Below are 12616 nucleotides of genomic sequence, written 5' to 3' on the forward strand. Positions count from 1 at the left end.
AATAAAGGTTGTAAAAACTTAATTACAGTTTATTTTGGTCAACTAGTAATTAACTAAGATTAAATGGGAGATAATTTTCATGAGCAACGATGGATTAATTTTGGTGAATATTTTCTTGGTTGGATGATGTCATGTTATTTGATACACATGGATGTCAAATAATTTTTCAGTTCGATAAATTATTTTTGCATAGATTATATATAGATTATACACACACACACACACACACATATATATATATATAGATCGAGATCCTATCTAGAGCGATGCCTCGCTCTGAAATTTCAAAGCGAGGTTAGAGTTTAGGGTCACTTTCGGTCTCATATCGATATCTCGACCGTTCAGGTTTTAGGTACTAATGTATAGATTATCTTTGCAAAATTTCAGTCCAATTGATGGTCATTAAGACATTGATAACTGCCTTAAAGCTAGTACGGTTCAGGTTAGACAGATTTAGTTCGTCTATTGGTTTAAACGAGTTAGATACCTTGTACATCATCAACTTGGTTGAAATTTTACAAAAATGATCTATACATTAGTATATGTAGGTGTTGTTCTAATAATTTAAATATATGTTTCGGACTATGTGACCTTAGAGTAAAAGTTTGTTAAACTTACTTTTTTTTTAAAAAAAAAAATTTCTATAATACTGAAGAAATAGGAAGAATGTAGAAACTAATTGGCAGCTAAACTAGTCGCCCTATCTATACCTATTGTGTTTCGTTGAGCAGACTTGTTTAAGAATTGAAGAAGAAGATGTTGTACGAAATAAGAATCTAATGCAGAAGATTGTCACGCTTCACTATCTTTTCTCTATGAAGAATCTTAATTAACAATTAATCCTGACCTCAAAAAACACATTAGAGAACGCTTGCCGACATCAAAATCTTGACCTACAGCTTTTGTCATGACAAGATACCTCCTTGCACTCGCAGGTCAATGCATTATTTTGGCCATTGGAATTGGAGTGCACCTTTTTATTTTTCACTTGGAAGAAAGGTAAGTGTTAATCTCTAGTGGCTAATGGCTAGTCCAATGCCAAAAGAAAATGAGATGTCACCTTACTTTTGGCTTTTGCACTTTCTAATGTTGTTCTTGGAGATTGATCAAAATCTTCTATATATTAGCGAATGTAAGGATGTCGCGAGTTCTAATTCATCCCTAAAGAGAGAAGTTTCTCCCATTCGGCATCTACGTTTGAATTTGATTTCAGGTGAGAGATTTCACTGCAAACATGAGAAAGTGCTGTTAGAATGTTGAATTATAAATATTTGAACTCTAAATGATTATCATGTTACGCATTAAAATCCTACCTCAGCTGCAATCGTAAACCATTTGCCAGCCACCCTGATGCAAAGGTCATAATTCGACTCAAGTTCTTGTTCAAAAACCAAACTTCAGGGCTTGGATTGAACAAGAAAACAGTTCGAATAAAGTAGTTGCTTTTGTCCCGGCCTGTACAACGACTCCAATACTGCAAATGTGAGTCGGTTCACTTCATTCAACAAAGGGAAGCATACCCATGTGCCTTATGCACCGGGGGCTGTTGATTTTGCAATTGCCAGAGTAAACCAAGTTAACCAACAAACAAAAGCAAGTGTGAGTAAATATATAGACCTAGCGTCTAGCGAAGCAGAAGAGCCAAATTGCGTTATCTTGAAGGCTTATTGATCCAGCATTCCAGCTAGCTAGGCCAACAGTTTTTCACAAAAAGGGGTCTAGCTTTGTCCTTGAGTCCCTTATTCCCCCTTCCCCATAACTATGCACCTCTCTCACTTTTTGTGCTTTGCAAAATTTGCATGCTCCATTCTAGTAACAAAAGGGCTGAAAAGTTGAACAGAATCGAAACCAGAATGGACACCCATGATTTTGTGGAAGATGAATAAGAGGGAGATGCCACTATAGCAATTAGCAAGCAATGGTGGAAACATGCCATAAATTATGGTGGGTTGGTATTGTCGTTTTAGTGTTCATAAGGGTCCCCATTGATATCTCTATCATTTGTATATAGTGTAGAGGCTTCTGTTTTCACATGCCTCATTAGAGGCCAACATGCCCAGCTGCTCCAGATACCCAAAAGATTATTTACTGTTTTGGAGCCTTTGGATTTCAACCTCACTTTTGGAATTGAGTGGTGGTAAGTTAATCCGTAACTAATAGTAGCTAGGAATGCTACATATATCACATTACATTTCTCTCATGGGTAACTTTGGCAATTTCTGTTTAAGCAAACTGCATTTTAGGTTTAGTATCGAGTAGTTTATTCTACTTGAAAATGAAGCAAATAAAATTCCTTTGCTCTTTGTGTTTATTACTTTCCAAAATAAGAGTGGAAGAAATAGGCCTTTCTTTCAACTTTTTTATATCCATTTTCTTGAACATGTCTCTCGTGTTCAAAAATCTATGAATTCCTAGGATTTCATGAACTCGGGGAGCCTAAACTCATTATTTTCTTTTTCTTGGACCTCACTAAGCTCATCGTATGGTCATGTCACCATGTGTCGTCTTCAATGTTTGTCTCTATCACTTGCCTTTTGTTAAGAGTATCTAAACGACTCCTATGAGTGTTTGTTTTGAAAATGAAGATTCACAGTCAATAATCCTCCACTATATTAGTGCAGATTCTTTTCTCTCTAGTTCTCAATTTTTCAAGAATCACTCACTCTTTCATCAATTCCCTTGCATTTCTCTAATAGCCGATTAGTTAAGTTTGTTAAAATAGTCATGGGGAGGCAATCATGCAGAATCCAATTACACCAATATATATTATACATACTTTTATATATATACACACTCTTATTTATATTTTGTATATTATAAAAATAAATTAAAATTAAAAAAATTAAAACCGCCTAGGCCCCGCCCGACTAGCGCCTAGCGATTTTTAGAACCTTGAATAAATATATATATATATATATATATATATATATAATCATTCTCAGGTGCGGATATCCGCACCTACGAAAAAAGGTGCGGATTTCCATTTTTTCCCCACTTTCCGATCACATTTTCACATCTTAGCCGTTCAGTTTTTAGGTCCTAATGTATAGATCATCTCTACAAAATTTCAGTCAAATTGGTGATCGTTAAAGGATCCAAAACTGCAATTTACACGAACGGACCGAATCTGCCGAATCGGAACAGTTCGTGTACATTGTTGTAAATTGCAGTTTCGGATGCCTTAACGATCACTAATTTGGCTGAAATTTTGCAGATGTGATCTATACATTAGGACCTAAAAACTGAACGGTTAAGATGTGGAAATATGATCGGAAAGTGGGTCAAAACTGGAAATCCGCACCAATGAAAAACTGCGGACGTCGGCAGTGGAGAAGGCCTGTATATATATATATATATATATATATAGCCGATTAGTTAAGTTTGCTAACTTCATGTAGTTAATTCTGTTCATCGAATTACCTACCTTAACGGTAAATTATGAGATCGACAGAAAAGAAACAAGGACAAAAGGACAGTGATGAATCCAAAGCCAATGGGCCACCAGCATTAATGACCTTAGATTTTCAGAACAGCACCATTTATTGTTCAGGTTTGGCCCATTTTTGGGAAGTACCATGCCCTACATCAATTGACTACGTTCCGCAGTTATTCCATATTCATAAAAACCAAGAATTAGAGAAGATTCTATCAAAAACAAATTAATCATTAGAGAAGAACTCTATTCTATGTACTTGAGAGTTGAGACATCATAATTTAAATTTTAAAACATTAGAATTATTTTATTTATTTATGTTTTTTTTTCTCATCCGATTCTTTTTTTTATCGAATGAAGTGTTAAATAAAGAATAAATAATACAATCAGGAGTCACTAACATGCCTACTCATAACATAATGCTAGCCCATTGAGTCTAAACCTATCTTCTCATGTCTGGAAGGACAATAAGGAGCTCGTACTCTCCAGTACACCACGAGATTGGAAAAATAGTCATGCGGAGGCAGCCATGCAGAATCTAAATCTGACGAAGTGCCAACTCTATTGGTATATATTGGTATATCAACCAGGTAATGGCTCCAAAGCCGTGAATGATGTACATGTACTCGAGTCAACTCCGCCTCCTACTAAGTGAATAAATATGAATATATGATAATCTTGGGTGAATTCCGACATCACTCATCCATGATTTTTTTGTGATTAAAGTATAATAAAACGATGACAGAGGATCAGCCACAACTTATTACCGAGAAAATAGAAGCAACAAATGCATCCGAGAATCTTATTTTCCTAGTTTCACATGTGTCTATTACCTACTGGCATAAGGACTAAAGGGGCCCAATAAGCTTGATGTTGCTAGTTGCTCTATAGTTTATACATGAAATATTGAAGGCCCAATAATCAACCCGATATACATGAAATGGATACAGCTTTTGGCAAGATGTAGGAGGGTGGCATGCACCTGTTGCCCCAGGCTCCGTCACTGCTTTTGTGCATATGGAAGAATAACTCGTCGGAAAGTGGTTGATAACTTCCTTGAAAACTAAATTAGTTATCAGAAAAATTGTATACAAATACTTGCAGATATGGTTATACTCGTGGACAGCAGCACTAATAGTTCCAAACCTCATGTAGGTTGATTCATTGAACAGAACAGTTGGAAGCTCGTCGAGCTTGTCGAAGAGGAGTCTGCAAATAAGGGCAAGAAGAAAATGGCTAAGAATCAAGCTGTCACGAATCGATCTCAAATACCCTCTGAACCATGTTTTCCTTTTCTTATTTCAGTTAGGGGATTATTGAAGAGAAATAGGACATGAGCTAGATACTCCTCATAACTATCCTGTAATATTATTGCTTTCCCAAGTGGAAATAGGACACAAGATACTCCCCATAAGTACATGTAGTACGTAATTCAGATTACTGGTTTGTAGTGGAGATTACTTACTCTTAAACTTATTCGTCTTTCGCATTTTCAACCAAAACATATGGGTCTGAAATTGGTGAATGTCCTGGCAATACTTGTGCTCTCATTGTTAGCGTCTACAACTACATCCCAAGCCGATGTGTTTGATGTGACTAGTTCAATCTATGGTGGAAAGCCCGGCTCTGATATTGCAGAGGTACAATATTATCTCTGGAAATTCTGTATGAATGCCAAATTGCAAATATGCATATGATTAGGTTTGTCATCATATATTAACTTGTTATTTTTTTCTGGTAATGTCTTTAGGGTTTGGCAAAGGCATGGAGAGATGCATGTGCATCAGAGTCGTCAAGTAAGGTTGTTGTTCCAAGCGGTGCGTACAAGTTGAAAGAAGCAACATTCGAAGGTCCTTGCAAGGCTCCGATTGAGGTTAAGATCCAAGGAACACTGCAGGCTCCAAAAGACCGAAGTTCAGATACTTGGGTTGCATTTAGCTCCATTGACATGCTCACCTTATGGGGTGGTGGAACTTTTGACGGCCAAGGAGCACATGGTTCGAAAGACGGTGATATCAGAGATATCAGGTTCTCCTCCATCACCAATTCCATAATTATGGACATAACTTCACTAGATAGTAAGAAATACCACATAAGTATTTCCGAGTGCACCAATATTGTGTTCGACCGCCTTACCATTACATCGCCTACAAACGATGCTAACACGGATGGAATTGACATTGGGAGTTCAACAAGGATCAATGTCACTCACACAAATATTGCTACCGGAGACGATTGTATTGCCATTGGCGAAGGCACCAACCAGCTCCTAGTGACCGACGTTACTTGCGGACCAGGCCACGGCATAAGCATAGGAAGTCTTGGATATAAGCCTGATGAAAAGCCCGTGTTTGGAGTCACAATAATGAACTGCACCCTTGTTGGCACAACCAATGGCGCGAGAATAAAGACATGGCCTGATTCTCCTGGTGTAAGTACTGCCTCGGATATCCTCTTTGAGGATATTGTAATGGTGAATGTCGAGAATCCTATCATCATTGACCAAAACTACTGCTCGGGAGATGAGGATAGATGCAAACAGAATACTCCGTCGGAAGTTCAGATCAGTAATGTGAGGTTCAAGAACATCAAAGGCTCGTCTGCAACTCCAATTGCTGTAAACCTTGCATGTAGTCCGATCGTGCCATGCCAGAATGTGGAACTGGAAGATATTGATCTTACATACAATGGCAACGAAGGCTCTCTTTCGTCTCAATGTTTCAATGTCAGGCCTAGAACCACTCGCGTCGGAAAAGCTCTTGCTTGTGCTAATCTACCAGGCTTACGATCGGGTGATTCGCCGCTTCCACCACAGTTATATGATTACCATTCACCTATGATATACACTGGCGGCCCAGACAATAACAGTTGTTGGCGGCCAAGACCACCGGTCATGGGGTATCTACTAATGTCGGGTCTGGGTGTGTGGCTGTTGCAAGAGTTGCTACAAGAATACAGCAAACTATAGGCATGCCATACGTAACATAGATATATATTTTTTAATTTTTGTTACTCCAGATATATTTTTAAAATTTAGTACTCCAGATATTTTTTAATTTTTAGTACCCCACCCAACAACATGGGGGCACTGCCGAATAAGCAAACCTCACTAGATATTATTCCATCCTCAAACGAAGAATAAGACTAGTCCATTGTAACTAATTCTTTCGAGCACTTGGCATACTACAAGCCTTTCTACCATGCTTGACCTCACTAGCTTTAATCTACTATCTACTAATGAAGAATTGGCACACAAGCAGCAAAAGAAGGCAGCATAGTCGAATGTTGTCTAATCTCTACCGGGAACTGCATGTATAGTCTGTACTGATTCACAATTACCAACTCAGTATCAGCAATAATGTCCACCTCAAATTTTTCAGGTGTAATTGAAGATACCACAATTGATAACAACAATGCAGTGAATCCAACGAAGTCAAGAGACTTGGAACTTCAGTAGGAAATTTAATGTATAGGTATTGTGAGAGGAGCGGAGAAGGTTGTGAAAAAGGTGGGAAGTGGTCAATCGCCACATCCCAAACAAACAGAGTTGAAAATTAAGATTTCTAAACTGGAAAAGTGAATGGAGAAGGTTGGTGAAAAGGAAAAGAGTACTAACACACTAGTTAAGACAGAGTAGCAATGAGAACATGGTTGAGGATGTAATGGCACCAAAATGCCTCATGGAAATGGAAAACCAGGGCACAAACCAGCACTCGACATTTTCTCAGGCAACATGAAGTATATGTAAAAGACAGAACAAAGACAAAATCTCCATCAAATTTTCAACAACTTTAACCACCTATTGAAAATAACATTGTCTTCGCTTAATTAATGAGACTACATAAACATCCACCAAAGCCAAAGAGGCAATAACACGGACCCAAAGAAGAACAAACATCTTAGACTCACTTCCACTTAAAACTATTTATTTACTATAAGGATCATAAAACATAATAGATTCATCAGCCAGAAGAAGAGCCTCTAACCCATAGCATACTTCTGAGTCCAGGATCGAGCAGTAGTCTCATACTTGACTCTATCAGTCTTGTACATGTGAGCAATCTCAGGCACCAGAGGATCATCTGGGTTTGGATCTGTCAGCAGTGAGCATATGGAGAGAAGGACCTGCAAGAAACAATCATTTTTTATCAAGATAACATACGCATGCAGCAAGATGATACTAAAGAAAAGAAAAAAAATTCACATAGATTTAGTCTAGTGCATTGCCTTGGAAATGGTCAGAGCAGGGCTCCACTGCTCTTTGAGGATGTCAAGGCAGATACTACCATTGCTATTAATGTTGGGATGGTACACTTTTGTCCGGAAAGCAACCTGCTCAATGCATGAAGAGTGCAAAATATGGTTATCCCCAAGGGAAAATAGAGAAACAAACTTCCGAATTGTGTTAAAGTCGAAAACCTAAAACAGACTGATGAAAGCTAGCCCCCTAGATGGTACCAAGAAATGAATTTTTTCATGGCAAGGCTATATGTACCTTAGGTGGCTTGAAAGGGTAATCAGGTGGGAAGTGAATGGATACAAGGAAAACACCCCCAGCAAATGGGCTGTCGGCTGGACCCATAATCGTAGCTTGCCAATGGAACATATCCTCAGCAACAGGACCTGTTGAGAAAGAAGCTGTAAGTTGAAATCCGTACCTATGGTAACATCTTAGTAAACTTCAACAGAAAAACTTTTAACGCTTCTTTTCTCCTCTCCATAAAAAACCGGGTTCTGACGAAATACACATTTGGTCAAAAAGCTTATTCAATAATTTAAAATCACAGTTACATCCATCCAACCAGTGAAAAACAGGGTAACCAATCCTTTCAGGGTGGAATCATAAGAAATTTACAAGTAACAGAGTGCTGAGTAACAAAGACCATTATCTAAAGCAGGATAAGCATCAAATGGGAAAAATGACATATGACAACAAACATTCTATCAGTGAATAGAAGAACACTAGTGAATACTAAAGCCATATCTTCAGAAGATTTGAAAAGAATGTGAAAATAAATGAGATGATAGAAGCAAAACCAGCACTGCAGGAAGCTGGCGGGTCTTTCTGCAGGTCCTTCAACTCCTTGCTGATCCGCTTCGAAGCCATGGCAAACTCCTAAACCCCTATATAGAATTAAACACAATCAAATCAGAACTTAAATCTCCATGACATACAATTGAGAGCCACAACCAACAAAAGGAAACACAGATAACAGAATAACGATTTCTTGCTACTCCATACTGTGACAGAACACTAAAGTTCTATGCATGTCCAAAACCTGCTTATAAATTATCCTTAATAGTGTTTACTGTTGTAAAGCTCATCCAGTGCTTCTCCAAGAAGCACTTCTATTAACAAAAAAAAAATCCTCAAACACATATTTCGAGTCCATTAGACTAGAAAATCCGGCGAAAGTCGACAAAATTTCACATCAAAAACATGATTTATCCCTCTATTATCAACCATAATTCATCAAACAACAACAAGGTCCAGACTTTCAACACTTGAAAAAAACAGAGCATATAACAAAGTTGATGAGCTAAAAAATCAAAGCGATCTATACAGAAACAAAAACAAACACCGAAATTCATTATTCTAATCCACTAATTCAATAAACAAATCTCACAACTGTATAAAACAAACATGTTAATATTCCACACCCCATAAAACGACAATCAAAAACCCCAAGGCTCGAAATTCTCCGATGAATCGAAGAAGCGAGGCCGGAGAAGACGAAAAGAAAGAGAGAATTGAGTGAATCGAGATGAAAATAAGGCGGAGGGCGGTGGCTCACCGGCACTAGGGTTTTCTGTGCTGGTTTTTAGAGAGAGGGATTCTCCGACTGAGCTTGAGATAGATAAAATGAGAGAGAAATAAAAAGGGTTTGGGTTTATGTAGAAAAAACATAAAGGGGGGCACCAAAAAAAAAAAAAAAAAAAAAAGTGACGGCCTTTGAAGCCCAATTTTGATTTGTGGCCGTGGCTTCCCGCCACGTAGGCTCCTTCTTTTTTTTTCTTTTTCTTTTTTTCGACACACGTGGGCTCCTTCTTCGGCACCTGCTTATTTGCCACACTCTTTTTTATTATTATTACTTCCCTCTTTTTGTTTTTTTTTGTTTTATATTTTTTCTTTTATATTATTTGAAGAGATTTTGTTAAAAAAAGAAAGAAATTTTGCTTTGATGTCAACTTTCTGAATGAAAAGGGTGATGTGGTAGGGTTTCATCGCATCAAGCTAGATTTATTACTTGGTAAGGAAGACAAAAATAAAATTATATAAAAGATAAAAAGTTAATTATTAGTTGGAAATTTAAACTGTACGCGTGTTAAGTAAGCTAAATTTATACGTGCAAGCAGTTGCATATGGACTTTGGCCCACTTTAGAGAATTGATTCTCATTATTCTTTTTAGTTTGGTTTGTTTACTTTTCCTAGCTTATCATTTGGTAAGGATTAAATTTTATCCATCTCTAAATCAATCGGAGCTAAATTTTAACTTTACATATTCAATTAATAATAATACATAAATAGTTCAACAAAACATGAAATGAGATTCTTTCATTGAATGATGGGTCAGCAATTTCATGAATTCATTCTATTTGTGGTGAATTCACATTTATTTTGCCACTCCCTCATTATTTTTTGTTCGAACCCGTGTTTGTTTTTCCGTTTTAGATGTGGACACAATAGATAGTATTTTTTCTTGAAATAATTCCATTTATAGTCCATAAAGGAATGTAGATGAGGACAAATTTTAGGTTCACTTAAATCTGCCAGTTGGAACTTGAAACCAAAAATTGACATAAGAATCTACATTACACCGTTAAAATTACAAAAAACGGTCATCAACCCACAAAACTCATCTTTTTTATTTTGTTTTTGTACATATATTCTAAATGTCAATTTTAGCCTTACATTTAACTAAAAAATTAACAAAAGTACCAAAGTGTCAAATTGAGTATAAGTTCAGGTATCAAATTGCCATCTTTTGAAGACTAGGTACCAAAGTGTCCAATTGTCCACACCTCAGGTACTATAGAATGAATTTACCCAAAACATATCTATTGCACCTAGCACATCTTGATAAGAGTCTACACTAAACCATTAAAATTGCAAAAAAACATATCTATTGCACCTAACATCTCTTGATAAAAGTGTAAACTACACCACTAAAATTGAGAAGAGAGGTTAGCAATGATCCTTTTAGATCCGTTTTCAACTGGTCTACGTTGTTCTCCATCCTCATGTTTGAGGCCATAGTTGTGTTTCCAAGCGGCTCCTTGTTCAAGGAGGTGCCCTTTTACACATGATCTATTTGATTATATTTGTCCACATAGAGAGAGAGAGAGAGAGAGAGAGAGAGAGAGAGAGAGAGAGTGATTTTATTTTCCAACAAGAGTTCTACAACTTTGAGATGAGACCATGAAAAAGGTCGGTAGCTTCCCACTGCCCTTTTTCATATTCCAACATATATCTTACGTCTAAGATTTACCTTTAGCCATCTTCAAGATCAAAGTCCTGGTGCAATGATTTATCCGCACTAAAATTGGCAGAAAACATACATATATATATCCAATCCCCAACGCTATTGTGAAGCAGCCCTCCACCCCAACTGGTACTGTGAAGCAGCCTCGACAATTGCTATACTATTACATTACTGCTATTAAAACTTTAAAGGACTGTTAAGAACCAACAATGTGTCTTTTACGCGATCATGAAGAGGCCAAACATTTGTGAATTTTATTAACATTATAAATCAAGGAAAATGCCCAAATTTTTTTACCAAATATCCATCCCAAATGATGTGGCATTGACTGCGTCAGGGATGTTCCTGTTTTTCTTTTTCTTTCTGTTTAAACATATGTCGATATTAATTTGCTCATTTCTAACAAATAATAAAAGAAGAAACTTGTTTAGTTAATCAATCCTACAATTGCCCAAACTTATGTCTTGAAGAAAACCTAAAATCTCTAAAACTCATCGTCCAACAGCCACCATATCCATGCCACCACCACTAAATTCTTTGTCTTTTGTTTTAATTTCTGGAATCATTCCAAAGGATGTAAACATGTTGGTCAGATATGATTCTTCTATTGATTGTAATTGCTCTGACAAAGCTATGATCTTTGGAGATGATGATTGACGAAGATTAGATATAAAAGTGCATAAATAAAGGATAAATCTTAATTCCTCTCAACTCACAGTTGTTTATCATAATTCCTAGAGATTCTGATTTTCAAAGCCATTGTATACCTTGTAGTTGTTGTATTTGACAGTCATCTTCTTTATTTTGGATTTATTTTGATACATTGCAATTTATTTTTATTCCAATCTCAAGCGATGATGATTTTAACAACCCAGATATTCATGATGTATCTCAAGAACAAAAGCATGTTTGGAGAATTTGATCATGGGATTATTGAAGGGCTTATGCACCAACAACCATTTAGACCAAGTTTCCTCAGTGATTACAAATAGACTTTCAAATACATTTGTGGCCAACATATGCATTAAGCCCTTAACCATATATTAATAGTAGATGTTGGTGCCGCAGGCGACGAAGGCGATGGTAGTATATGAAGATCCATGATGTTGTAGATCAATTTTGGGATTGCAGATTCACAATATATTTTTGTCAATTTTTCTTAAAAATAATAATATAGCAATTAGTTGCAATTGTAAATCAAAACTAATTGATATAAAAAAACATGTTAGAAATAATTAGGGATGAGGTGGCAAATGCCACATCATTTAGAATTGCAATTTGGTATAGTTTTTTGAGTTCTCTAGCACTACTCAATCTTTAAGATAATTTAGTAGTGCTAACCTTGAATTGAAAGGAGGTCTCAATTAATAGTGTCCTTATGAACTAATTAGTGGCGGAGCCACATTGGGGCACACTGGGTCCCGTGACCCAATCAACTTTTCACTATATAAATAATTAAGCTACTAAGATAACAAATAGCTAGCTTAGTGCAGTGGGTTGATCAAGTTTTTGCTACATTAAGGTCTAGGGTAATATTTGTTTAAATTTTTTCACAGGTTTAATGCTCTCATGCAGCACTAATTATTATTAATATTACTATTTTTTCATGTGGCTTGCTATTATAAACTTGACATAATTTTAAAAGTCCTCACTTATGATGAAGTTCTAACTCCGTCACTAGTTGATACTTTTTAGTGA

General features: G+C 36.6%; 2 protein-coding genes across 2 annotated transcripts; one reads left to right on the forward strand and one right to left on the reverse strand.

Moving 5' to 3' along the window:
* The first annotated feature begins 4938 nt into the window (after nucleotides 1–4938).
* LOC112164204 (polygalacturonase) lies at nucleotides 4939–6401 on the forward strand. Its single transcript, XM_024300433.1, has 2 exons — nucleotides 4939–5073; nucleotides 5184–6401. The coding sequence occupies exons 1-2, from the start codon at nucleotides 4939–4941 to the stop codon at nucleotides 6399–6401; spliced, it is 1353 nt and encodes a 450-aa protein (XP_024156201.1).
* Nucleotides 6402–7194: 793 nt separating this feature from the next.
* On the reverse strand, nucleotides 7195–9366 carry LOC112166902 (ubiquitin-conjugating enzyme E2-17 kDa). The gene is made up of 5 exons (XM_024303827.2): nucleotides 9229–9366; nucleotides 8471–8557; nucleotides 7929–8056; nucleotides 7661–7765; nucleotides 7195–7558 (listed from the first exon to the last, which is right to left on the reverse strand). Exons 2-5 carry the CDS (start codon nucleotides 8538–8540, stop codon nucleotides 7415–7417), a joined length of 447 nt encoding a protein of 148 aa, XP_024159595.1. The 5' UTR covers nucleotides 8541–8557; nucleotides 9229–9366; the 3' UTR covers nucleotides 7195–7414.
* Between the last annotated feature and the right edge of the window lie 3250 nt (nucleotides 9367–12616).

The sequence above is a fragment of the Rosa chinensis genome, chromosome 5 (genome assembly GCF_002994745.2).
Source record: "Rosa chinensis cultivar Old Blush chromosome 5, RchiOBHm-V2, whole genome shotgun sequence".
Taxonomy (NCBI): domain Eukaryota; kingdom Viridiplantae; phylum Streptophyta; class Magnoliopsida; order Rosales; family Rosaceae; genus Rosa; species Rosa chinensis.

Excerpts from the sequence above, each read along its gene's own strand:
- LOC112164204 (XM_024300433.1), top strand. The coding sequence starts at position 4,939 with ATGGGTCTGAAATTGGTGAATGTCCTGGCAATACTTGTGCTCTCATTG. Across the intron at positions 5,074-5,183 it reads CCGGCTCTGATATTGCAGAG|GGTTTGGCAAAGGCATGGAG; the intron begins GTACAATATTAT and ends TAATGTCTTTAG.
- LOC112166902 (XM_024303827.2), bottom strand. The coding sequence starts at position 8,540 with ATGGCTTCGAAGCGGATCAGCAAGGAGTTGAAGGACCTGCAGAAAGAC. Across the intron at positions 8,057-8,470 it reads GCCAGCTTCCTGCAGTGCTG|GTCCTGTTGCTGAGGATATG; the intron begins GTTTTGCTTCTA and ends CTTTCTCAACAG. Across the intron at positions 7,559-7,660 it reads CTGCTCTGACCATTTCCAAG|GTCCTTCTCTCCATATGCTC; the intron begins GCAATGCACTAG and ends TGTTTCTTGCAG.